The 26,187-nt window shown below is 37.9% G+C and overlaps 4 protein-coding genes across 8 annotated transcripts; 3 read left to right on the top strand and 1 right to left on the bottom strand.

Moving 5' to 3' along the window:
• The first annotated feature begins 688 nt into the window (after positions 1-688).
• On the top strand, positions 689-1,781 carry pigbos1 (PIGB opposite strand 1). Its single transcript, XM_078249416.1, has 2 exons — positions 689-846; positions 1,402-1,781. Exon 2 carries the CDS (start codon positions 1,446-1,448, stop codon positions 1,599-1,601), a length of 156 nt encoding a protein of 51 aa, XP_078105542.1. The 5' UTR covers positions 689-846; positions 1,402-1,445; the 3' UTR covers positions 1,602-1,781.
• Positions 1,782-2,442: 661 nt separating this feature from the next.
• rab27a (RAB27A, member RAS oncogene family) lies at positions 2,443-15,055 on the top strand. 2 transcript variants are annotated; one of them, XM_078249435.1, is made up of 6 exons: positions 2,443-2,550; positions 10,016-10,184; positions 11,396-11,481; positions 11,608-11,711; positions 12,033-12,156; positions 13,018-15,055. In XM_078249435.1, the coding sequence occupies exons 2-6, from the start codon at positions 10,032-10,034 to the stop codon at positions 13,211-13,213; spliced, it is 663 nt and encodes a 220-aa protein (XP_078105561.1). In that variant the 5' UTR covers positions 2,443-2,550; positions 10,016-10,031; the 3' UTR covers positions 13,214-15,055. The 2 variants fall into 2 exon arrangements, with proteins under 2 accessions (XP_078105561.1, XP_078105553.1); XM_078249427.1 differs by having other exon boundaries at positions 2,505-2,721.
• A 719-nt stretch (positions 15,056-15,774) lies between these two features.
• vrk3 (VRK serine/threonine kinase 3) lies at positions 15,775-23,133 on the top strand. 4 transcript variants are annotated; one of them, XM_078249448.1, is made up of 16 exons: positions 15,775-15,872; positions 16,700-16,923; positions 17,032-17,190; positions 17,546-17,665; positions 17,768-17,929; positions 18,389-18,535; positions 19,222-19,277; positions 19,481-19,547; positions 20,034-20,118; positions 20,214-20,316; positions 20,416-20,508; positions 20,736-20,868; positions 21,242-21,359; positions 21,767-21,825; positions 21,913-22,049; positions 22,660-23,133. In XM_078249448.1, exons 2-15 carry the CDS (start codon positions 16,701-16,703, stop codon positions 22,047-22,049), a joined length of 1,662 nt encoding a protein of 553 aa, XP_078105574.1. In that variant the 5' UTR covers positions 15,775-15,872; position 16,700; the 3' UTR covers positions 22,660-23,133. The 4 variants fall into 4 exon arrangements, with proteins under 4 accessions (XP_078105574.1, XP_078105579.1, XP_078105587.1 ...); XM_078249453.1 differs by having other exon boundaries at positions 17,549-17,665; XM_078249461.1 differs by having other exon boundaries at positions 16,700-16,917.
• Positions 23,134-23,326: 193 nt separating this feature from the next.
• Positions 23,327-26,005, bottom strand: LOC144517393 (uncharacterized). Its single transcript, XM_078249491.1, has 4 exons — positions 25,851-26,005; positions 25,002-25,092; positions 24,811-24,901; positions 23,327-24,717 (listed from the first exon to the last, which is right to left on the bottom strand). The coding sequence occupies exons 1-4, from the start codon at positions 25,910-25,912 to the stop codon at positions 24,647-24,649; spliced, it is 315 nt and encodes a 104-aa protein (XP_078105617.1). The 5' UTR covers positions 25,913-26,005; the 3' UTR covers positions 23,327-24,646.
• Between the last annotated feature and the right edge of the window lie 182 nt (positions 26,006-26,187).

The following is a 26,187-nucleotide window of genomic DNA, read 5'->3' on the forward strand; positions in this document are numbered from 1 at the left end:
ACTACAAACGTGTGGATGCCCAGTTCGAAAAATAAAAAGGGCGAAGGGAAATGTTAAGAAGGACAAAATTAAACTACTCACGGTAAAAAAAAAAAATTATAGATACCAAAACTACCACTTCACTCACATTACTTCATCACTATTTTTGAGAGAGAATAAATGAATTATGACTTTTAGAGTAGAATCATCACAGCATGCTAAGGTCAGAGTTTTGACTTACTAAATCAAAATAATGATACTGAAGGAAAATTGAGATAGTAACGATAGGTCAAAATTTGGATACAAAACGACTTAATAAATGATAAAAAATGAAAGAAAGCAAGTTAATTTTTTACTTTTAACTTTGCAAAGTTAGTCATTTTAAATAACCATTTTTTTTTATTATCCCCTTCCGTTGTTACTTTCCATACAGTGAAAATCCTTGAATGATGTACTCAAGTCTGGTGTGTCATTTACCTCTAGTGTCGCTCAGGCTTCGCGAGCTGCCGGTCGTGGTGCTCCGTCAGTTGAGCGGTAGTTGGTGGTTCAAAATTTACATTTATTTATTTATTTATTTATTTATTCATGTATTTATGTTTTTATTAATTTATGTATGTATTAATTTATTTAATATTGAATAAAATGGCATTCCATATCTCTCAGCTTGTCTCTACCTCTTTGTCAAACTCCGCTAGGTGGCGGACTTGGCATCTTTCTGCTGTTCTGCCAGAATTCAGAGTAGAAGAAGAATGCTTGCCTGCTGCTCAGACTCCTTGGTGTCCTTGTTGTATCTTGGGATTTTACCTCTGTGTCTTTCTGTCTGTCTGTTTTGGTGATTACAGACACTTCGAACAAACCGCTTCATCGGTGAGTTATGAATGTTACAGAGAATTGCCTGTAAACCAGCTAAGTTTTCATGTTTTTAATTGAATTCAGCTAAACGGTTAGGTAACTGTCAAGCTAGCAGATGCTCTGCCCGCATATCCGGTCAGAGATTTCCAAAGTAAGACTCGTCAAAATGTCTAATTCTCAGTTGCAAAAGTTAAAATGTTAAGGAAAGTATCACTTTTGTATTGCATACTCGTTTATGGTCATAACAATACACTATTATTGCAGTCTAATGATGATATTGAGCTCATACTGATTGATCTATTGATAACATTATCTATATCCAATGCAAATTGTTATAGATAAGTAGTATTACACCTGTCAACATTAGGTACCATCAAGCATAGTGTGTATATGCTAATAGGAGGCTAAGGATAGTACATGGAAATCAACCAAACAAAACAACATCCATGCAGCAAGTTATGCCTAAAATTTAGCAAGAACATGTAACATTCAACTTTTTTTTTTTAAAGATAATAATTCAATGTGTCTAGATAAGTGTCTTAAATAACACCACGTTACTCTTCTTTCAAGATCATCTTGTGTTTCAACATTTGGATTTCATATCAAAAGACGTCATGTTTCGAAGAAGAGTACCCTTCTCACAGATCGCCTTAGCCACACTGCTTGGAGTCGCTGGTGGTATTTATATCTACAGACCTTATTTTGAGCTGGTGCAGACCTCAAGACAACAAAACCAGGATGTGCCAAAGAAACAGAATGAATCAGACTGAAATAATTCCTCACTCCCAGGAAATACTTCACACACAGAAGCCAGAAGAACTACATCAGAGGCTGCTGGACTGTCAGAGCTGGAGGCCAACTAGAGACAAGACCAGCATGGATAAATCCATGCTTCTTTGGGGTTCTTTGTATGATTATTAATGTACAAAATAAAGTAATTAATAATTTGATCTCCTGAATTATCATCTGTTTCAAAATGGCGTGTGTCAAAGTTTCATTATACATCACATATATAATTATAGGTTAAGCTGCCTGATACAAAGTAATTAAAATGATCCCCACCGTTACCAGCTGCAGCATTTAAGTGATGTAGGCCAGTGGTTCCCAAACTTTTTTCACATCAAGGACCCCTAAACTGACACAAATTAGATCACGGACCCCCATTTGACAAGATTTAGTCCCAGAGTCCTGCATCTTTAGGATTTTTGCATTTAGATGTTTTATTACAGAAAGTGAATGAAACCCATTACCAAAATAGTCATACATTCTGTCATCGTGTTACCCACTTATGGATGGAATTATAGTAAAAATAAATTATTCCCCTTTTTGTTGGGGACCCCCTCAAAGATCCCTGGGGGCCCCGGTTCTGGGACCCCACTTATCCAATGTGAATTTGAAATGGGCATCTGCATAAGGACTGAGAACTTTGACTTGGGTAGGCTACTATAGCCTATTTATATTTTAGGCACATACTTTTGGAATAAGGAGTAGCCTAGGCTACTTTATTTCCTTCTGACATGTATTGGAGTAGAAGTATAAATTAGCATGAAATAGAAATACTCGAGTTGAGTACCTTGAGCAGCCGACATGTAGCCTACCATGTTCCGCCTCTGGGTGTAGTAGTGTAACAGTGTTTCCCCTTCAGTTTAGCTTAGCTTAGCTGTGAGTAATGAAACGGCCGTTGGCTCCGGGAGGAGGAGTTGTTTCTCAACAGCCACGGTAAGTAAATGAGGTGTTCAGAGTTAACGAAGCTGGTCTCCTGTCAACTAATGGCCCAGAGTCAACGGAGAAAGTAAAGTCATCATTTATTCACCTCTCAGTAAAGTCTTAAACGGTCACTTGTAAACTACTTTACACCAGGACACAGTACGCAGCAACGCCCCGGGGCTGGTGAGTTTGTTAACAGAAGAGTCTTTTCAGGAAATGTCAGTCGAAGAAATCCGTCTGTAGCATCTGTCAGGAGTTAGCAAGGGGTTGAAAAGTTTTCTTTTAACTTTAATTGACTCGATTATCTGCATTAATAACAGTGTATCAAATTCACCCTCGCATAATGATAATGTTGGCGTTGGGAAACATTACACCTGCCTTATCCTCTTCTCAGAGTTGATCGCTTATTCCACACTTGCTCAATAACCGATACAGACCAACACCACTGTTTATACAAGTAAAAAAACTGGTTTCTTCAAGCAGGACTACAAGTTATTAACATTTATCACAACGTTTAGACATTTGGATCCATATGTTGGCTGCGATATGTCTGACAGAGCTGGGAGGATGGCATCCAGTTAGTCTTCTTGGCAGGATCCACATTAAGTAGGCATATTTATTTATTTATTTATTTTTGTTGTTTTTGTTTAAAGTGGTTATTTCTTGCCACCAGGTCGCCCAAAATAATGCCACATGAGGACCAGCTGAGGCACATTCGATTTGTTTTTTAATACGTTTCGGTTAATCGATTAGTGTTTAGTTAGTTAGAGAATTAGTTTTATGTGCCTCCCACTGCCTGGTGCTGCTGCTGCTCCTACTGCAGATAAATCCTCACATGGTATTTTAATGAGCAGATAGTTACCAGCTTTGGCAGCCAGAAGTTTTAAAAATACATGTTGCCCATAGCCTAATCATTTGATTTTGTTCTGAGTTGCACATCATTATAGTGCTGCACCCTTTCAAGTTTATGGTATGTGCATATCCTGATTTTCCCTAAAGAGCTGCCATGTTGGACAGCTGCCCAGGGTGGGTCTTCCACTGCTCCCTGACAAATGATTAAAGCTGCTTTTTGTTAGCTGGTCTGCATGGGTGGTAGTACTTGGCTGGCAAACACAACTACTATGTTAACTACCACTGCAGGAGAAAAATGCCAACATATATTAATGTAGATTAAGGTTTATTTAAACTTTATCTAAGTAGCAAAGCCTTGAGATAAAAAAAAAAACTCTTTAAAGAGAGTCCTGGCCAAAATATGCAGAAATGACAATATGTTACAGTAAAACAACACAAGATAGATAATAAAAACATTCCACAAAATCAGAATTAAACAGAAATACAATACAATCATGTAAAATATTGAATCAACCTAAATAGCAACTTAAGTCCTCCTATGGGCTGTCAAAAGCCCTAAAAATAAATAAGGCCAATCATGGTTCCAGTGATTAAGACAGTCAAACATGGTGGTGTATCCCTTTGTCCCCATAAAAATACTGTGATAGGGGTGCAATGTGTTTTTTTTTTTTAAGACAATACCAACATCCGGTATTTACTCATACTCATACAGCCGAGATATGGATTTAATTTATGAAATCATAGTGCGAATGCAGGTGCAACACAAGTTAAGGTTTTCATACATCCTTGCAAGATAATTAAGACATTTTAAAAGAAGGATATTTGTGTGACACCTTAATCCGGTAGTACAACAGGGCCTCGTTTGTTTTCTGTTAAAAGGTTGTGGGAAACGATACTGTTGAATGTAATTTCCTTCTAACCCAATGTAGTTTAACTTACTTGATTTCTAAGGCATAAAATGTAGTTAAGGGAAGTTAATATATTGAGATGGTAATTGAGAGACCAGACCTCTCAACAACAGGCAGCGATGAAGTCTCAGAGGTCTTCTTCTTCTGCTTTCCTAATGTCAGCTCTTTGACGTGAAACCAGAATCATTATGTTTCATTTGGAGAGGTCTCCATCCAGTAGAGGAGGCCTGGTATTGGAGTTGTTGTTGAAGAAATGTTTATGTAAGGCAGTATTTAGGATAAGACTTCTTGTTCTTTCTATTTAACGCACTCAGTGTTTTCTTGACTATCACGGAAGATCACATTTCCTTTTCACAGCTGTGATAGTGGACTGGGAAGTGTAGCCTAATATGACTGGGACACAGCCTTGAAAGTTTAGTTTTTAGCACATCTTTGTGTACTAGACATATTATGCATATTCTTTTCATTATAGCATTTGCTTGTTTACATTAAATTAAACTATTTATTGTGTGCGATTGGGGCTCCATAAGAAGTCTTCTGATTAGCCTGATAATGATCGGCAGAAATTTGCTGACGCAATCTGCAACTCCAGCAGTGTGTTCTTTCTTGACTGTGTCTCTCTCTGTGACCTGCTTTCACTGAAACAGAAATCATATACTGACTCAAGGTTTTGTGCCAGGGTTTTCAATAATAATGACAGTAAGTTGGTTAGAAACATATAGGCATTAGAGATCTTTAATGTTATTATAAGAAGTGTAAAAATATTTTAAGTTCAGTTTGAAACTGTGGCTGGACAATTAAGACTCTGGTGCCACAGTCTAGGTTATTAACACTGTGTGACGCAGCCACAATAGATTATATAATAATTCTAACAGTAATAATGTCTAATAATGTCCTGCTATGGCAAGTCAAAATGTCTGCTGTGAAAAAGGTCTACTGACATGCAGTTGCTAGTTTATTAGGTACAACTAGCTTAAGCTAATGCAATCTACAGAACAGGAGGTGTTGATTCATGTTTGAATGGAGGTCTACCGTTGTCGATATAAATGTGGTGGACAACATTTTAAAGAAACCCAATGCCCACAAACTACATCCTATAAAGTTGATTTAACACCTCTCTAAAACAACAAACACTGAACATTATAACCTTCATGAAAGGAGGATTTACTGCAGGGTTGTTGTATTGGACTGCATTAGTTTTTAGCTAGATCCATCCATACATCCATCGTCATACACTTGTCCAGGGTCGGGTGGCGGGGGCAGCAGCTCCAGCAGGGGTCCCCAAACTTCCCTTTCCAGAGCCACATTAACCAGCTCCGACTGGGGGATTCCAAGGCGTTCCCAGGCCAGAGTGGCGATATAATCTCTCCACCTAGTCCTGGGTCTTCCCCGAGGCCTCCTCCCAGCTGGATATGCCTTGAAAACCTCCCCTGGGAGGCGCCCAGCGGGCATCCTTACCAGATGCCCAAACCATCTCAACTGGCTCTTTTCGACGCAAAGGAGCAGCGGCTCTACTCCGAGTTGACTGAGCTTCTCACCCCATCTCTAAGGGAGATGACAGCCACCCGCTTGAGGAAACCCATTTTGCTGCTCGTACCCTGGAATTCGTTCTTTGGGTCATGACTTTTAGCTAGATGTACATTATAAATGAGTGTATGTTTATCAGTGGGCCTTTGGAGTGGAAGATAAGAGGAAAGTGATTTAATCAAAGATGAAGTGTGCAAGGAAGTTGTGATCTGAGCAACACGATTTTCACTGACCAAACAGAAGCAACACAGTTTACAGTTTCTCCCTGGGCTTCAGTGCTTTACTAATAGCTACATCTTATTTATTTTTAATAACATAACAGAGTGGGACAATAATCTTAACTGTGTGGGTTTGATTGTGTTTTTAACTTTTAACCCACATGAGTGAAAACAGGCCCACAAACAGGAATGTGGACTTCATAGTCCTGGGCCTCGGTGGTCTTTGCTCACCGTTTATGGCCACATCAGTGCTTGTGGGAACTATTTCCATCACAGTGCATTTATCATGGATCTTGATTTTGCACAAGACCATAAGCTGCTTATGGCTCCAGATGAAAGGTTCAGTAGGGGTTACAGTGAAAGAATGTAAGATTTGTCTGAAGACTTTTCCATGCACTGGTCATATGATACATCTGCACTTTGAATGTTTTGATCGGAATTAGTCGACCATGTCAAATGTTTTATCCAATAGATGTAGTAGTGTGCTTCTTATTCTCATTGTGTAATGGAATATGTGTGATTGATTCAACTATTACTTCAAAATGTGTAGAACAACAAGCTACTAATCTGTGGAGAAAAATAACAACTACTTTCTTGCAGTGCAGTGAGTAGACCGAAACGTAAGGGTTGTCTGTAGCTGGGGAGAGGAATCTAAAATGCTTCCTGTCACTGTGTCAGCGAGATGAAACAGCTCTTACGTTACACACATTAGCCCACAATGCTATCAACTGTACAGATCTACATTTGGAGGTCTGGCATAATATTGTAAAAGTGTAAAGGATGTTGCATTGCATTGGCTGTAGGTTAAACTACACAGTATACAGTGTATAAGCCTAATGGAGGGGGACCTGAGCCTGTTTCTTTTGTTACTTTTAAGATGTGTATAAAAATGTGGAAAATGAATGTTACACCATATGTATGGATAATTAATAGTTAGCAAGCTAAGCCTGCATGCTTGGATTGACACCTTTTCACTGGTCCTTTAGATTATAAATGAACGAAAACTGATTTCCACATAAAAACATTTTGTTATTTAATACAGCAACAAAATGGTGCATTGGAGAAAAATAACACTAAACACTAAAAGGACAAATAACATAATTTTATTTATCTAATTTTTATCGTCGGTTTTGTTTCCTGGGTAATGGTTAGCTCCTTGTCACTGCACTGTATATGCTATTGCTGAACAATTTGGAAAACGTATCTAATTGCGATTATTTTGACTGCTATTGCGATATGATTCACAATATTGGATGGAAATTTTATTTTTGCATCAGAATTCTCATTTTTATTGAAAAACAAATTAGGATCTAGTACCAAACAAATATGTTGTCTGTACAATTTATTATATATATATATATATAGTATATATAGTACTGTGCAAAAGTTTTAGGCAGGTATGAAAAAATGCTGTAAACTAAGAATGCTTTCAAAAATGGAAGTGTTAATAGTTTATTTTCATCAATTAACAAAATGCAGTGAATGAACAGAAGAGAAATCTAAATCAAATCAATATTTGGTGTGACCACCCTTTGCCTTCAAGACAGCATCAATTCTTCTTGGTACACTTGCACAAAGTTTTTGAAGGAACTCGGCTGATAGGTTGTTCCAAACATCTTGGAGAACTAACCACAGATCTTCTATGAATGTAGGCCATGCCATCACTTCCAGGACGTCTTGTTCTTCTTTACGCTGAAGATAGTTCTTAATGACCTTGGCTGTATGTTTGGAGTCATTGTCCTGCTGCAGAATAAATTTGGGGCCAATCATACGCCTCCCTGATGGTATTGCATGATGGATAAGTATCTGCCTGTATTTCTCAGCATTGAGGACACCATTAATCCTGACCAAATCTCCAACTCCATTTGCAGAAATGCAGCCCCAAACTTGCAAGGAACCTCCCCCATGTTTCACTGTTGCCTGCAGATACTTATTATTGTACCGCTCTCCAGCCCTCCGGCGAACAACCTGCCTTATGCTACAGCCAAATATTTCAAATTTTGACTCATCAGTCCAGGACACCTGCTGCCATTTTTCTGCACCCCAGTTCCTATGTTTTCGTGCATAGTTGAGTTGCTTGGCCTTGTTTCTATGTCGGAGGTATGGCTTTTTGGCTGCAACTTTTCCATGAAGACCTCTTCTGGCCCGACTTCTCCGGACAATAGATGGGTGTACCTGGGTCCCAATGGTTTCTGCCAGTTCTGAGCTGATGGCACTGCTGGACATCTTCCGATTTCGAAGGGAAATAAGCTTGATGTGTTTTTCATCTACTGCACACTGCAGTGGTGCACTGCATCTACGATCCTCAACGTTCCCTGACTTTTTGCAAGTGTACCATAAGAATTGATGCTGGTTTGAAGGCAAGGGGTAGTAACACCAAATATTGATGTTATTTAGATGTTTTTTTGGTCGCTCACTTTGCATTTTGTAAATTGATAAAAATAAACAATCATTATTTATATTTTTGAAAGCATTCTTAGTTTACAGCATTTTTTTCCACACCTGCCTAAGACTTTTGCACAGTACTGTATATATACATAAATATTAGGACATGCTGTTCCTCTTGTAACTCTATATCAGAAAACTGGTGTCCTCAGTTGAAACCAGTGAAACCATGTAGAAATGATACTTAGTACTTTGATTAAATGTAACTCGCATCTGGTAAATCAACCAGTTGGACTGGAAAGTTGACAGACAAGACAGCAGACCAAATGCCTAACACAGAAGTGTTGGTGTTGACAGAACTGCATGAACAAATTGAGGGAATCAGTCCCTCCAATCTGCATCACCTTAAGTCTGCAGAGGAACTAAAAAAACAATATATATGATGTTTTGCCTAAATGATCTCTTAAGAACTTGAGAGACAGATCATAAATAGTTTAGTCTCTCTCTCAATACTCTCCAACCTAACCTTTCTGTGTTAGGTTGGAGACTATTGAGAGTATTGAATTTATAGTCACAGCCCATGGACATAGTCTGGCATCGCCAGACCTGTTTTCACAGTGCTGCTGAAGTAAGGTCTGGCTGCACTGCTTGTCATTCTGGGATATGGGGGGGAAAAAACACTCTGGCTTGTTTGTGATTGGTTTAAAGAAATACAATCGTCTTGGGCGGCACTAATCTTCGGATGCAGCTACGGTGCCCTTGCAAAATAGATAGCGGAAGGGGAAGAGAATCGGATACCAGGCTTTATTCTAGCACTGTACTTCCGGTAAGCCAGACTACCATAGACATGATCCCCTGTCATTGCTACTACGTGAGCCATCTCTGTGTAACGTAAGAGTGTTTCCTGCGTGTCTCTACGACGTGTTATGTTAGACAGCCAATCACAAACATTATTAGATCTTGGTAGAAGCATGCTGCTTGCTTATTGGCTCACTGATGCTGATGAGATTAACTCCTAAAGTATTGAAATTGGCTATTGAATGATGAGGCATTTTTTGATTCTCGATACTTTATAGGTCGGTGCCTAAAAAGTATTGAATTTGGTACCCAGCCCTAGCCACAATGTAATGGAAAAAATAGTGTGCGTGGCAAGTGCACTATTTACTGCTAACATTCCCACAATGCAATGCAATGATGATTCATAAGTGTCCAGGGAGTGTCTATTCTATAGAGAGCAGTGAATGAGTGACACTAGCACATTATTATATTTTTATTCTTGCCCAGACAATAATAAGTCTTGTGTTATTCTGTATTGTTCTTGTTGTCAACTAATGCCATGCAATGACCAAAACCAATAATTAATTAGTCTCTCTCTCAATACTCTCCAACCTAACCTTTCTGGGTTAGGCTGGAGACTATTGAGAGTATTGATCCTCTGTCATTGCTTCACAATTTCACTGTCTTCACCGTGTCATTTGGGGGATAGAAAAAAGTAAATACCACTATTTACATTTAAAGATTTCTTATAAATAATTGCAAAATAGTGTGATTGTTGGTTGACTGAGTTGTTTTGTTTGTGTGTTTCAGAAATTAAGCGTTCACTATGTCTGATGGGGACTATGATTACCTCATCAAATTCCTAGCACTAGGTGACTCTGGTGTGGGAAAGACGAGCTTCCTCTACCAATACACAGATGGCAAGTTTCACTCCAAGTTCATTACTACAGTTGGAATAGACTTCAGAGAAAAAAGAGTGGTAAGTTTAATCAATTTTGACTAAAAGCCAGCATTGGAATTGTTTGGATTTCTTTTATTCAGTACTTCAGTAAAAACACACGACGGCCTTCACTTCTGAAGAAACATTTGCTTGTGTCCTACAAGTGTGCTACACGCATTTGTGGCTGCCTTATTAGGGGCTTAAATGCATTCCTACAGCATTAAGTAACTCTTGTAACAAAAGACTACTGATGAATGTTGCAACATAAAACTGAGTAATGACTAATGTTGAAGCAGCACACTCCTTAAGAATAAACACTTACATACCATTGGCAAACAGCTGAGCAGTGTTCATATTTACTCAGTATTTACTCATTATTGATACTGACCTCAAACTCCAAGAATATAGCCTGATAACAGTTTTATCACAGCTATAAAGGATTTTCAGCCAATCCATGACAATTTATGTTAAGTGACTGAATGTCATCAGTGTCCAATCATTGAACATCTTTTTATTAGAAGTGTTTCCATCATCTCTGATAAAAAGATAAAGATACAGCAAGTGAATACTCTACAAGAAAAATTTCAAAATACCTGTTTTGACAGCTGTGATTTGAAAAGTCGCACTTACAGAGTAGTTGTCAATATCATAATTAGTCATCATGGTTGAAACACAGTAAGATATTGTAATGCATCCTAAAACAACCCAGAGATGTGCTTCTTTTCTCAATTTCTACCAGCAGCCGGCATCCAGTTTACCACCAAACACCAGATTAATGCTGACATATTTATGATAAAGTCAAATCCGTGAAAACCTTTTCATGTATGGATTAAAAATGTTTTAAAAATAAGCCCAAGTTGTTTATCAGAAAGAAGCTTTTCAGCTATGCTGCAAATACAGCTCAACATATAATTGTTGAATCTTTGAAACCACTGAAATGCAAAATTAATAAAAGAAATATGATGCAGAATATTAAATATTTAGGTATAGATTTGAATGTTTTGATTGTCAGTGATTATTGGCACACAAATAGACAATACACCATGAAAAGCCTATTTTGACTATGACTCTGAATGTGATCACAGCATATGGCTCACACTATATAAAACACACATTTACATTGGCTGTACATCTGTTAGGCTGTTTATTTCTGTTTTTAGGCTTTTTTAGGTTTTATGGCTGTTTATATCACATTTAGATCCAAATTTTATTTCAGTTAGTTTGACCTCACCTGTCTCTGTTTCACTCAGGCATACAAATCAACGAATTCAGATGGATCTTCAGGTAGAGGACAGAAGATCCACATGCAGCTGTGGGACACTGCAGGACAGGAGAGGTACATGAAGTGCTTTCTCACCTTCCTAAAACCAGGTCTTGTCCTCAGTTGTTTTCAAAATGTGTCTTTGTCACTATTTTTTATATTTCTCATGAAGTGGTTCTTTATTTGTCTAAATGTTGTCAGGTTTCGGAGTTTGACGACCGCGTTCTTCAGAGATGCAATGGGTTTCCTCCTCCTGTTTGACCTCACAAATGAACAAAGTTTCCTCAATGTCAGAAACTGGATGAGTATGTCCTTTTGATATACCACTCTAAATGTACACTTTTAGTCATTAAACTGATGATCCTATCACATTATTTTACTTATTTATTAAGTTATTAAGAGCACAAGACATTAACAATATTAAATTCCTTGTTGACTACCAAAATACTCCCAGTGAATGATGACCAAACACTCTTTGTGTTCATTAAACATATAATCTACTGTACGCAACTTTCTTCTTTCATGTGAATATTGTACATGAATGATTGGTATCTTTCTCAAAAGCAAACATATTACACATTAAAACAGGACTAATGGCATAATAAATTGCTGAATGTGTCTTTCAGGTCAGTTACAGGTTCACGCATACTGCGAAAGTCCAGACGTTGTTTTGTGCGGTAACAAATGTGACCTGTCAGATCAGAGAGCGGTCAGGGAAGAAGAGGCCCGTGAGCTGGCAGAGAAGTATGGGTATGTCTCAGTTTTGATCCATCTGTACATCAACCTTTCCCTCAGTTGTTTGCCAAGAAGGCAGTGGCTAACTTGTGTGCCAAAGTCTGTGCAAGAGAATGTGAGACTAAATTGGTCCTCCTCGGAAAGCAAATATTTGTGCATGTGTAAAATATATCCTGCTCTGGCCCTGTTAGACACACCTTCACTAAAAACTGACCTATTGCAGTGGAAATGTACCCTCTAAAATGTTTTAAATTCCTTTGAGAGAGCGATAAACCTCACATATCACCCCAAACTGACTCTGCTCTACAGTTAATATTGTCTCCTTTTATTATCTTGAATTTTTCAGCCATTAGCCTGTGAGATGAATGCATTTGGTTCAGGTAGATTTAGTGAAACCAAAGAAATGTATTAAATAAACGTTTGTGTGGATTTCAGTGCTTTGATCCTTATGGGACTCAGAGCCCCACATTGTATGATTTATGTTTTTAAGTTTTAAGATATAGGCTGACGATATTCTACTTTTTTTTTTTTTATGTCAACAAAGACCAAAAACAACAATAAATGTATCCAACTAACAAGTATTGTCTGTGTTACAGACCTCCATTGATGCCCAAAAACTATTAAAACAGTGTCCAGCTGTTTTAGGAAATAGCTGAGCCTTTAAAAAAAATCCAACCATATATTTGGTGCCGTGTTTATAAAGATTTAAATCTTTAGTAGGAATGAATGGGTTTGAGAGCAACACCCAAGGCTAGGGAAGGTGGAAAGTACTGAGGGACAGACTTTAGTTTGCTGTTTTTTTTTTTTTTTTTACGGAACTGAAAATGAAAAGATAGAATAACCAACTCCAGCCTTTTCTCATTTTCTTCCTTGCAGAATCCCATACTTTGAGACAAGTGCTGCAAACGGGCAGAACGTCAACAAGGCTGTGGACGTCCTGCTGGATCTTATCATGAAGAGGATGGAACGATGTGTTGACAAGTCCTGGATCCCTGATGGGACCATCAGAGTTAATGGACCCACCAACCCAGACATCTCAGAGGGCTCTGATACGAGCAAATGTGCATGTTAGAATGAATGATGATGGTTTCACATCTATGCCCGTAATACTGAAACAAAATAGGAAGGCAGCCAAGGTTAACCGTGGAGTGTATGTGTGTGTATATATATGTGTGTGTGTATGTATGTATATATATATATATATATATATATATATATATATATATATATATATATATATGTATGTGTATATATATATATATATATATATATATATATATATATATATATATATGTATGTGTGTATATATATATATATATATATATACACACTGATAAACTTTCATTGACATGCTGTATTATTTGTCAGTATAGAGATAAGTGCCTTTTGAATGTAGGTATTTCATTTGAATTCATATAATGGGTCTTTTGACTAATTAATTCATATTGGGGATATTTATTCTTATGACGTCTTGCTGAAATGTCCAACTTTAGTCATCAGTCAGATATGCTGATCATACTTACAGGTATGAACGTTGTGCTCAAAGTCGCAGCAAAGAGTGCTGCCCTGCCAGGTGTGCTATATATATATATATATATATATATATATATATATATATATATATATATATATATATATATATATATATATATATATATATATATATATATATATATATATATATATACTGTTAATAATCTTTACTTGCTGTAGTTAGTTAGCATAGATTCACACTGCAATTAACTCAAGAAAGAAGTATGTTTCTCTTTGTACAGTCAGATAAATGTTGACTGTGATACCTGCAGTCATGGTTTAATGATGGAGATAAATTTGCCAAGAAATTTACTTTTAGGAAACTTTAGTTACATACTATTGATGCTCTGCTGAATACTGCAATCTCATTGTTGCTTACAATGTTTGTACTTATTTGTCTCCAAAATGCGAATTATAGAATACAGTCTGGCCATGTCATTGACACTTCATTATATACAGGGACAATATTATTAAAGAAAGAAATATAAATGCAAAATCTTACTGTAGCTTTTGTAAACATTAAGTAGCACCAGCTGGTAAAGCTGACCCTCAGTCCCCTGTATAGCTCATTTTTATCATTATTCACCTGTGACGATGCCTTCAGTTTTAAAATTTACATGTTTTAAAGTATACAGGATTTTGCTCAGGCGAGATCCTAGATACTCATATCTTATGCCCAGGACCCAGGATGATAACATATAGATATTAGTTATTAGGGGTGTGCAAAAAAATCGATTCACATTCGTATTGCGATTCAAGCTCTACCGATTCAAAATCGATTCATAAAATTCCAAAAATTGATTCATATTTTTTTTTTTATTATATGTCTACTGCAATCGCATGGGAAAAGTAACGACATTTACATACTGTGAATTGTTTTTTTTAATCGAGAATTGTTTTTGAATCGAATCTTGAGCCTAAAAATCGATATTGAATCGTGACATTTTCTGAATCATGCACCCCTATTGGTTATCACCTAAAACAATGACCATCTCTGCTGCCATTATAAAAAGAAATACACTTTTTTCCAAATAAAACTTTCAGCTTCAGGGAAAATGAGCACAGGTGCTATTTCACACAGCAAATAGTATGTTTTGATGAGTAGGCTATTGTTTAGGCCATCATCTCCTAATTACATTTATCCTAAGACAAGATGCATCAGGATCTGAGGTGTATATCGCCTCAGCTGTATTCCTGTATTCAAGTGTTAGATGCAATAAAAAGAGGTTAGGTGCTTGAGGATCGCCCTATTTCTAAATTCTCTAACCCTCAGTAGATTAATGAAGAATTTTTGAACCCCAGATTTTTCAATTGTGCCTTACAGTTTCATATGCAAAATATGTAAATTATGTCCAAAAATAAACATTTTTTATTTATGTATTCCTTGAAGCAGTATCTCATTTTATATAATCAATTTTCAAAATGTTGACCAAGTGCTTTGTAAAAGTGCAATTGATACCAGGTCCCATTTATAAGCACTATTATTCTGTTGTGTGCAATTAATGGCATAGAACACTGGAATGGTAATCATCTCACCATAATAGATGAAATATTCAACCTCCTGATCGTTTTTTTTTTTTTAGCATTTCATGATACCACAGACAGAAATTTAAAAATCATTATTTTTGTTATCTGCATCTCACTGATTTGTGCACAATACCCCATCATAGCAAATATATTATTCACACTCGTTTACAATTAATTAAACATTTAAAGCAGTGACACACTTTTCTTCAGGTCATCCTAGATTTGTCTACAGTGTGGCTGGAGACCATTTGCTGCCAATTAAATAATTGGATGTGACTTAGAAACTCTTGTCAGTCAATTTCCTGCAGTGCATGAAAGTATAGTATGACAGACACTGCAATTCACTTATAACATGCTTTAATGTTATCATTGTTGACAAAGCCTTTTTAAGTCCATTCTGGATTCAGACTATATCCTCATCACATCATCAGTTGTGGAAAAAAAGTTTTTCTCAGAGCTGAAGTTTTACCTCTTTGAAAACAACGTATCAGCTTGGCTGCAGCTGTCCTTACCTCCTGCAGGGGGCAGCACGTCCCCCGCACAGGGCCAACTACAGGAGTGTTTATCCGGTGTAGAAGAAGCACCAACCCAAACAAACAGCCTGCGGTTGTTAGTACCCGATCCGTACCGCCTGTACGATCCGTTCTGCTGTGGAGGAGTGTTTGGAAAGGTATGTGTCGGTACACGCTCTTTAACGGAATGCTAACATATATGTTTTACTAAAAGACAAGGGTCAAAATCAGCTTCAAAACTAAATACTTCCGCCTAAAACTCACAATTTATATTTTTCAAAAGTTTAGCTTCTGTATTAGCTAGCTAACGTTACGCTGTTTGCTGTCATTGTATTGCTTTTCCTCAACACGTTGAAATAACTTGATGTGTAAAACACACTACCTCTAGCTTTAACGTTTTTTTCTAACTGTAGAGTTGCGAGTCTTTTAACCCTAACTAACACACTAAATTGCTAATGGTAGCTGGCTATCATTACCTTAACTATTTCGCAGGATTATGTTTAAGTTACCTAATTGACATGAGAGCAGAATGACATTTAGCTTTAGCTAGAATATTTTTTCTTTTACACAGTTTTTGACAGACGTCAACGTCTCATCACATGTAATTGATATATTCATGGGAAGACGGGCCTTGCTGTAGTTGCCATAGTAAACAATAAGCAGGACATTTATCTTTATGACAGCGGACCATCATTTCTTCACCTGAACGGTGAATAGAAAAGTATTCAAGTTCAGTTACTCAACATGTAAGTGATACTTTTCTTGGCTGTGACCATCACATTCACGTAAAGTGTTTTTTTATCGATTCATCCAACTATTGTAAAACAAAGCATCAGGCACTTTGCAGTAGTAACGTTAGCGAGTGTGTGTCTGGTGAAGTCTGTGGGTTCACCCCGAGGATGCATACACATAATTACCCAAAGAGACACCACATTTGAGGTGGTGAGGATAGTTGTATAATAATGGTTGTTTATTACTCTTGCAGAATGCCTTTCCGTTTCTGCCCCCAATGTGGGACAAAGTTGCAGCCTGATTTTAGATTTTGTCCATCATGTGGGGAGAAGCTTCCCTGTCCTGTCAATGAATCTGGACCTGTGAGCACGACGCCATCGTTAAGTCTCTTTCCAGCCAAAAGGGATGAAGCACTAACATCAGTAGTTAAATCAAGCCTTGCTACAAGCTCAAGTTGTGAGCTCATGGGAAGTACGGGTAAATATTTTGACAATATTTAATTAGGAGTTACTTGGTGTTATCCATAGATTTTAGACTTTGTGTGATATATAAACATTTGAAAATGTAAATTCTCTTTTTCTACAGCCCATGCATGTAACACCGCAACTTCAGTTACAACTCGTCCTGCACTGCGAAAGACCCGTAACTCCCTTCGTCTAGACAGGGAAGTTGAATTCAACATTAAAGATGCCACTTCACCCGTGGTGCCCTCCACTAGTCCTTTTAGAGATGACAGGATCAAAGGTAATTAAAATGGTCTGGAAGCAGACTCTGCTTTGCTGTTCTGAAGGAGAAGATTTGCTTGCCAAAAACCGTCCTGTTAGTAGTGTCCTGTACACTGTCCTGTGACTCCACAGGACAGTGTACAGGAGTCACAGGACAATGTACAGGACGATGTCTGACTGTCCCGGGACAGTCATGGGAGTCACAGGACAGTGTACAGGACACTACTAACAGGACAGGACAGTTTTTGCTGCCACTGATGCTGCATTTAGCTTTATCCTTCAGGCAACACATACTGGTGGTGCAGATGTATAGATAAAACAATTTTACAGCTGATGCCTTTCTTTCGGAACAAAAACGCTGTGATTTGTATCAGCAGATAATGGTGTTGAATTGGTTGGAACTCCACCAAAACAGCACACGGTCACTTTTAAGCTTGACACAGGGGCAGAGTCAGCTCTAGAGTCTTCTGCTGTCCTAAAATTCCCTCGAACCGGTGAGCTGAAACACAATACATTCTTCATGGAAAATACAGCGTCTCTCTCTTCTGTTAAAATCTTTTAACATTCATATTGATTGTGGCCGGATCCATATGCAGTGAGGGGAAAGGAAAAACTCTCCAGCCCTGCTAAGCAAGTAGAAGAGGGAAAGAGGCTGACTGATAAAACAAGTTGTAAAGCAGAGGAATCGACGGTAGACGGCTCTCCAGTGGCCGTCTCTTCCCCTGTTACCCCACCAATCTCCAAGTCCCCTTTAAAAGGTGATTAAAACATTTTGCTATTACCACACACACACACACACACACACACACACACACACACCATGACTTGCTTATGTACTTATTAAGTAAAAGGTTAGTTTCACCAGTAAAGTTAGACCTTCCACTAGAGGCTGACAGAAGTTTTAGAGGACAATGGCAACTTCCTAACTTTAAGAAAATGTAAAACACCACATACAATTACAGTTTTTGAAGTGACTCATTTATGAGAGTAGGAACAACTAAAGGGCTCAGTTCTCAGGTTGTGAACAGCATTTCATATTCCTAATAGAAATTGGTTTGTAATCAAGATAACTGGAGACGTGGTTAAATCTTATCAGGTCACTGTGTAGTTGTGTAGTCACAGTTGTGCATCATTTGTTCATGTGAGTGTGTAACATTACTTTTCCTCTCTTCATACATAAAACGTAAATGGTTGGTCGTGTTTGTTTGCATGTACAGTGACAGGAAAAGGCAAAGCCAAGAAGGCAAAGCATGCGCCCACTGTGGAGCCGCTACGGGAAAATGAAGAGGTGACGGACACAACGGGCAAGAAGTGGAAGCTGGAGAAACTGCTCAGTCAGAGCACGACCGAGCTTATCTACGAAGGTGAGACCTTGTACATGACATCAGGGGAAATACTGGAAAGGAAAATAAATGTACAATTAAACAGTCTATTATTCTGGGAGAGTCAGATTGCATATTAGTGATGATAATATCACATTGCAGTTAAATACTTTAAAGCAGATACAAATTGTTCTGACAATTGTTAAAACAAGACAGATCACAACAAACAAATACATAAGGAAATGTACATTTAGAAACTGAAGGAAAAAAAATGACCAAAGTTTGTTTTCTATTTATATTTCAGGAGAAAAGATAACAATTATTATACAGTAAATGTTTCTTAAGGTTTTATAAACAACTAGTGAACTAATTATGTTTACTCATCATTTACATGTCATTTACAACATAGCTAGTTTACCAACAAAAGTGTACCAAAATAGAAACATTATGTTTTAGTGGTACATTTTTATGAAACTTTATTTTCGTTTCCAGTATTTTGATGTAGTTATGAGTTCAAATGTATCTTAACAGTTTCTTGTGTCCAGTTAACTTCATGAAATCAGATTTTGTACCAGCCGTACACAAAGAGATGGCTAACCTAGTTCAGTGGACAGAGCTGTTGTCGTCTACAGCAGGATAACAATTGAGTCTTAAAAATAAATAAAAATGAATGGTAGAAAAGAGCCTGTATTATCACTATTTAATAATATTGTTTTGTCTGTTTTCAGTTTTGCAGACAGTTTCAAGATCCAATTCTAAGGAGTCAAATCACATCCTCAAACTGGTAAGTGCCGCCTCGACACCGGTTTTCTGCGTACTCCATCCAAAAAGTGATGAATTATTATCACTATGTATGACTGAGGTGTCATAAATTAAGAAATAATCGCTCTCCCACTTATGTATTGATTGTTTTTATTTGTTCTCTACTCCCCTTAGACTTCCCTGAGTGCGGATCAATAAAGCTTATCTTTTCTTTCTTTGTCTTAGGGAGCTAAAGATGGAAGAATCTTCAATGAGCAGAACTTTCTGCAGAGAGCTGCTAAACCTGCATCTGGTGAGGATTTAGTGTGTTTCAAGTTCAGCACCTCCAAAGTAACACTTTTTTTTTATTTATAAAAAAAACTGTTGTAGTGTCACTCATGGAGGGTGGGCTGCAGTCATGCCGTGACTAATTGTTCTGATGATAAAACAAGAGCAGTAGATGTTATTAAAACAAAGGTAGTGGCTGTATGTATCACAGCCAAGTGCTTCAGTGTTTGATTTGGCTGTAACAGGCTGTTCAATAATCAGACAGACAAACCGTTCTGGCAGTTTGTCTTGTGCTCTAGTTTCACAATATCACCAACATATCATTTCATAATCCATTGAGAGAAAAGCAGAAGTAGACAAGAACTTATTCAACAGGAGCATCGTCATGCCAGTCTGGGGGACAAGTTCTCGAACTCTCTTTAGGTGCAGTCCTGGTCTGTCAGGAGTGTAACTTTACAACTTGACCACTGTACCACACACATCATTATTAACACCTATTGTCTCTCTTTAGTGGACAAGTGGATCAAACAAAACAAGATGGATTTTCTGGGGATTCCTTCCTGTGTTGGCTTTGGGCTTCATGCAGAGTCCTACAGGTGTGAATATGAAGACATTATATGAAAGTTTGCCATTAACTTTGGGTTCTGCTATAAGTTGTTCTTTATCTTTTTTTTGTTTTTTTTTGTTATAGGTTTCTGATTTTCCCCAACATGGGCCAGTCTCTCCAGTCTGTCATGGAGGAAGAAGACGAGCTTCTTTCTGAGAAAGCTGTCCTTCAGCTCGCCTGCAGAATAGTGAGACAATATTCTTAATCGTAATCATGATCCAGAACTTGTAAAGAACTGTGATTTTCCCTTCACTAAATAAACGGTACCATTTCTTTCTCCTTGCAGTTAGATGTGCTGCAGTATATCCATTCAAACGAGTACGTTCATGCTGATATTAATGCAGAAAACATTTACATCAAACCAGGACAGAAATCACAGGTGAGAAATATTCTGAAGTACAAACTGTAATCTGTCTGTTTTAAGCTCACCTGTGTGTGTGTGTGTGTGTGTGTGTGTGTGTGTGTGTGTGTGTGTGTGTGTGTGTGTGTGTGTGTGTGTGTGTGTGTGTGTGTGTGTGTGTGTGTGTGTGTGTGTGTGTGTGTGTGTGTGTGTGTGTGTGTGTGTGTGTGTGTGTGTGTGTGTGTGTGTGTGTGTTCCATGATTAGGTATACCTAGTAGGATACTGCCATGCCTTCAGGTACTGTCCAGGTGGACAACATGTAGAGTACCGTGAAGCCAGCAGAACACCACATGAGGGCACCATGGAGTTCATCAGCCTGGACGCACATAAGGGAGCGGGTGAGTCACTTCTGTGGATCACTGATTCCTTTTCCCCATTATTATCGTCAGCGAATCGGATACCATTTCACTCTAGACGCTACAGTAAACCAAACACTACCAAAATATATTTTCGAACACCTGCACTCCTCCCACAGTCCATCTGTCTGAACACACAGGCTTCACATAATAAGACTGATTTGATTTTTTTCTTGTGGAGCTGCTGATTGTGATATTCTTCAGTGTCATTCAACTACACTGTCATTAGAGTCGTTTGAAAATTAAAATCACATCTGAGGATTGTTTTGTGGTGTTGATGTGTCACAGTACAGTAAATGTGGGGGGGGGGGGAAACAGATGTCATCATCACTGTCTGTGTGTGTTTTCCTTTCAGCTCCGTCTCGACGCAGTGACCTGCAGTCTCTGGGTTACTGCATGCTGCGCTGGCATGCCGGGACGCTGCCGTGGGCCCTCCTTGCTCACCCGGACCAGGTAGCCACGCAGAAACAGAGGTGAAAGAGAATTTATCATCACTGGGATGTTTAAAGTCCACACACCTTTGAATTACCATAGACATACTGAATTGTTTCAACATGCCTGCATAACATTAAAACCTGTGTGATTTATTCACTGCAATATATTTCTTGTCCTGCCTATGCACCACCTGTCTATACTTATATCGCGCATATATATATATATATATGTATTTGTATGTGTGTGTGTGTATATGTATATATATATATATATATATATATATATATATATATATATATACATACATACATATATATATATATATATATATATATATATATATATATATATATATATATATATATGTATATGTGTGTGTGTATATAATTTATTTTATTTTTTACAACACAAAGAAAATGCTAATTACTCAAAGATCTCATTGTAGGTACATGGAGGATGTTCCTGCACTGTTAAGTCACTGCTTTGGGAAGAAGAGAGTTTCCAGTGAGTTTAAATGTCTGTTATATAACACATGACAAGTGTGTAATTATGTGCCCTTGGCTGATTATATTTCTGTGTGTCTCGGTGTAGGTGCGTTTCAAACTTACCTGACTAAAGTGATGACTATGCAGTACTCTGAGCAGCCGGACTACTCATTGCTGAAGGCCGGACTCAGCGCCGCTTTACTGCAGCTGGGGGGGTTACCGGAGCAGCCGCTCAGTTTTTAGGTGAGGGCACATACAAATGTATTTTTTTTATCTCACAGGGTTCAGACACTTTTTATGCCTCTGTGCCGGTGATAGCCGTGGCCGGAGGCCTTATGTTTCCGGGTCATCCATCCATCCCATTCTTGTGAACTTCATATCTCAGGAACACCTTGAGGGAATCTCTTTTTCTCACTTTGACTCAAGGATGATCTGACTCTATTTTGGAGTTCAAAGGTCAAGGCCATTGTGACCTCACAAAAGACACGTTTGGCCATAACTCAAGAATTCATTGCATTGCATTTTATATCCAAAAGGTCAAATTCACCGTGACATCTTAATGCTCTGCAAAAACACTTCCTGGCCATTATAACGATGCCATAACTCAGGAACAGAAGGGGAGACATTTGTCCGTTTCTGAATTGGTGACACTAATCTTGGGTGACCACTTTGAAACTGTGGTGATTGTTTAGATCTTGTGCTGCCGGGTTAAAGATGTGTGCAAAGCATCCATGTTTTGCCAATGAATGTGTAACCTAAACATCAACTGTGTTTACGTTTATGTTGTAAGTTGAGCACCTTGTGCATTCTGTGTGAATATAATATTCAAATATCTATTGTGTTTTATTTTCAGAGAAATGGAACAAAAGGAAGACAATTTGGAAGATTTTTAACTTTTTGTTTTTAATCATGCTGTTTCATCTGTGATGTTTTCTTGCACTGAAAGCGGAGTGTTGTATAGAGTTCAAATTACACGCATGTTAGGCTGGTGGGTTTTGATTGGGATCATTTTACGCATTTGTGTTTTTTTCATATTAATTGCACTGTGTTTTTACCGTTACAAGGGCAACGTGAATCTCACATCAGTGTGAGAGCGATGCAAGTTCGCAATATTTGATGCACAGATTTGGGTTTTGTTACTTTGTTACATGTGTCAGTGTTCCTCTTAACTGGGTGTGTGTTACAACTGTTTTTACTTGTTTGACATGAACTTAGGACTGCTGAACTTTTCCTTAAAGCGAGCCAACACAGATGTAGATTAACATAATTTAACATGTGTAGGCATAGCTAATTTGCCTGAATAAAAAGCAATATTTCTTATTTAAAACAGTGTCCTTTCACTTTTAGTCTGAGAGAGCACCAGAAACACTCATTTATGCTCTTAAGAATACATCTTCAGTTTAAGAAATCGTCCTTGAGAATGTTTTTTTTCGCTCATTGTGATGTTTTCTGTACTTAACCATAGTCTGTCACAGTCCTAATTACAGATTACACACGCTGATTCATTTAACATAGACATGTTCATTTTAAAGAAACCTTTATAAAGTTTAAACATTTCTGAACATAAACATTTTAACATTTCAAGACATATACAATTCTTTATATGAAACCGTAAATATCTCTTATTGTGCACACTCTTTAAGTAATTCAGAAAATAAACACTGTTATCTTTTGCCTGATCTCTCCCGTCGTGGCATTTAAAACCTTACATCTCTGTCACTTGAGGCACTTTCTGAATGAGAGGCTTTTGTAGAACAATGTAAAGCATGATGCTGAAAGACTATAGCGCCCCCGCGAGGCGACTTTTGTACACAGCTACAGACCCGATGGCTTCCTTGCAATAGAGCCTAGCTTACACACTTAAACTGATCAGTTGAGCTTTTTATACAGACATGCTGGCAGTGTGAGGCAGCTTCACATGCAGGTTTAAATATAGTTTACACTGCAGATTGTTTTCATGTTGGACCAAACATAGTTTTGAGGAGAAACTCAAAACTATGTAAACTACTAAAATTGTTTATATTCAGTCATAATATTACTCCTTTTATATTGTTCCTTGTTGTTGCTTTGAAGGTTGAATGTAACGTCTATACTTTGTGTATTTCTGAATAATTAACTGTCTCTGATGCCTAAAATGAAAAGATCCTGTTGGTTTCCAGGGTACATTCCTGGTTTGGAAATTACTTCATGTCCACAGCACGTTGATAAATCTTTAGACAAACATATGCTCATGAAGTCTTTTCCTCTCTCACTAATGGTGGAAAGAGCTCTGGGCTGTACACTGATTTAACACTGAAAATCGTAACCTCTAAAGTTTTTTCATATCCACAAACACTGATAGTTTTGAAAACCTTTCCATGAACTCAGCAAGTGATTGTATGCTTCTCTACAGATTGAAGAAATCGTCAACTTGAACTTATAAAACCATTTAAACATTTGTTAGATTACTTCAAAAATGCACTGTAATAAAGCCACAAACAAGGCCGCTTTTAGATGTTCCTGAAATGTTTTGGACATTGACATTTTCACATGACAGGAACAGTATGAAAGTGTAAACTAAGTGGTGTCCCACTTCAACTCAGGCAACATGATGGGAGTGTGTGTTGAAAGAATAAGGAGTTTGAAGGGTGGGGGGGGACTTTCAGTCACGACTGAGGCGCAGAAACCTTAAGGTTTATCGTTCTTGGTCAGGACAAGGCAAATCTGTGCACAAACTCGGCCGTAATGGAAGAGCTTGTTTGTCTGAGCAGTAAGTGGAACATCCTCAAGGCCTCCGATCCCGCAGTGTAATAGGGTGATCAGATGGGGAGAAATGGTTTAGCTATGGTTCCACTGTGTCATTAGAAGACAGTAGTGGCCAAATGGGTTGGAGTAGAGGGACGCTCCTCCTGACCATGTGACGTGTCCTCTCCTAAAAGATTAAAAACGGGAAAATTAACAAACTTCTCAGGCCTACAGTCACATGAACAACTGCAGCCTCTGTTTACTGACAGACTCCTCTCACCGTGTTCATCTCCCTTCTCTTCGCTGTGCTCCTCCTTCTCCTCGGGCATCTCCATCTGACACAAATCCTGCACATCCTCCACGCTTGACTCCTTTTTAAAAAGAGATTTATTTTTACTTTCATTTGGTTAACATGAAAATAAACCCACTCACATAACTGCTTTAAAAACATTAATCAGACACTTTGATTACCTGTGATTCAGAGAAACGATCTTCATCAGAGTTCCTGAAACCTTCTGGGGCTTCCATAAGGATCTGTAGACCGTGTGCCTCCTCTTCATCACTACAGAGTGAGACAACAGCGACATACATGGTGGGTCAGATAATAACAATTAAGTGGAAACGCCTTTACTTACATATATACATACATACACACACTGAGTGAAATATTCAAACCCAAGATTCCATTTTATTTTTTGTTTGCATAGAAACATCTGGATGTCATTTTATACACATTTCCCCAAAATACAGCCTGATTTTGGGATCTTTACATAATGTATGTTGTCCCTGATACATAGATGAATAAAGTGAAGTTGGTCAGTGAGATTTAAGGGGTTTAGGACACCATAAGACCTTCTTTAGTATGATCTAATGGTGCGTCCACATTACATCATTCACACAGTAAATACAAACACCCGAGTCGGAGATATTAGGAATTTCGGACCGCTACGATATCTCCCACAAGCCATTGGCAAAATGACCACGAAGCCTCCATCACTAGCAGTTACATCTAAATAGCAATCTATTTGATCACTTATACAGTTGGGTCGGCTTATTTAAAAAGATCTGTACGTATTTTGATTGGTTTCACTTAACACAAAAATGTAGCTAATGTAGGCTTTTTCAGTGGTGTGGCAGCAGTGGGGGTAATCACCTTGGAATAATGCTTAAAAACTCCCAAGTCAGAATAATTAGAGGTTATCATGTTCGTACAGGAAGTTAATTAGATATGTGAAATGGGATAAAAATGTTCATTTGTTAATTTGAAATACTTAAAAGACATTAACTATTCAGAGCTCAACAATGACCACCAACACTGACCTTCCTCCAGAGTAAAAGTTATCTTCATCCTTTTCGGCTTCCTCCATTTTAACTTCCTCCATTTTGTTTTGGTTCTCTTCATGTTGCCCATCATCCTTCTCCTTTTCTCCTTTGTCTTCCTTTTCCTTTTCTCCTTTGTCTTCCTTTTCCTTGTTTTCCTCTTCCTCCTCGTCTTCCTCGAGGTCGGAGCAGTTGAGAAAGTCAAAACTTTCAAGGGCTGTCTCGACTTCCAGAGTGAAACTAGAAGAAGTAGGAAAAGGAACCTATGGAGAAAACAAATGCAGGTGTTTAAATATCACCGTCAACACGTTAGACGTTAAAAAAGAGTAAATGAAAC

The sequence above is a fragment of the Sander vitreus genome, chromosome 1 (assembly GCF_031162955.1).
Source record: "Sander vitreus isolate 19-12246 chromosome 1, sanVit1, whole genome shotgun sequence".
Classification (NCBI taxonomy): domain Eukaryota; kingdom Metazoa; phylum Chordata; class Actinopteri; order Perciformes; family Percidae; genus Sander; species Sander vitreus.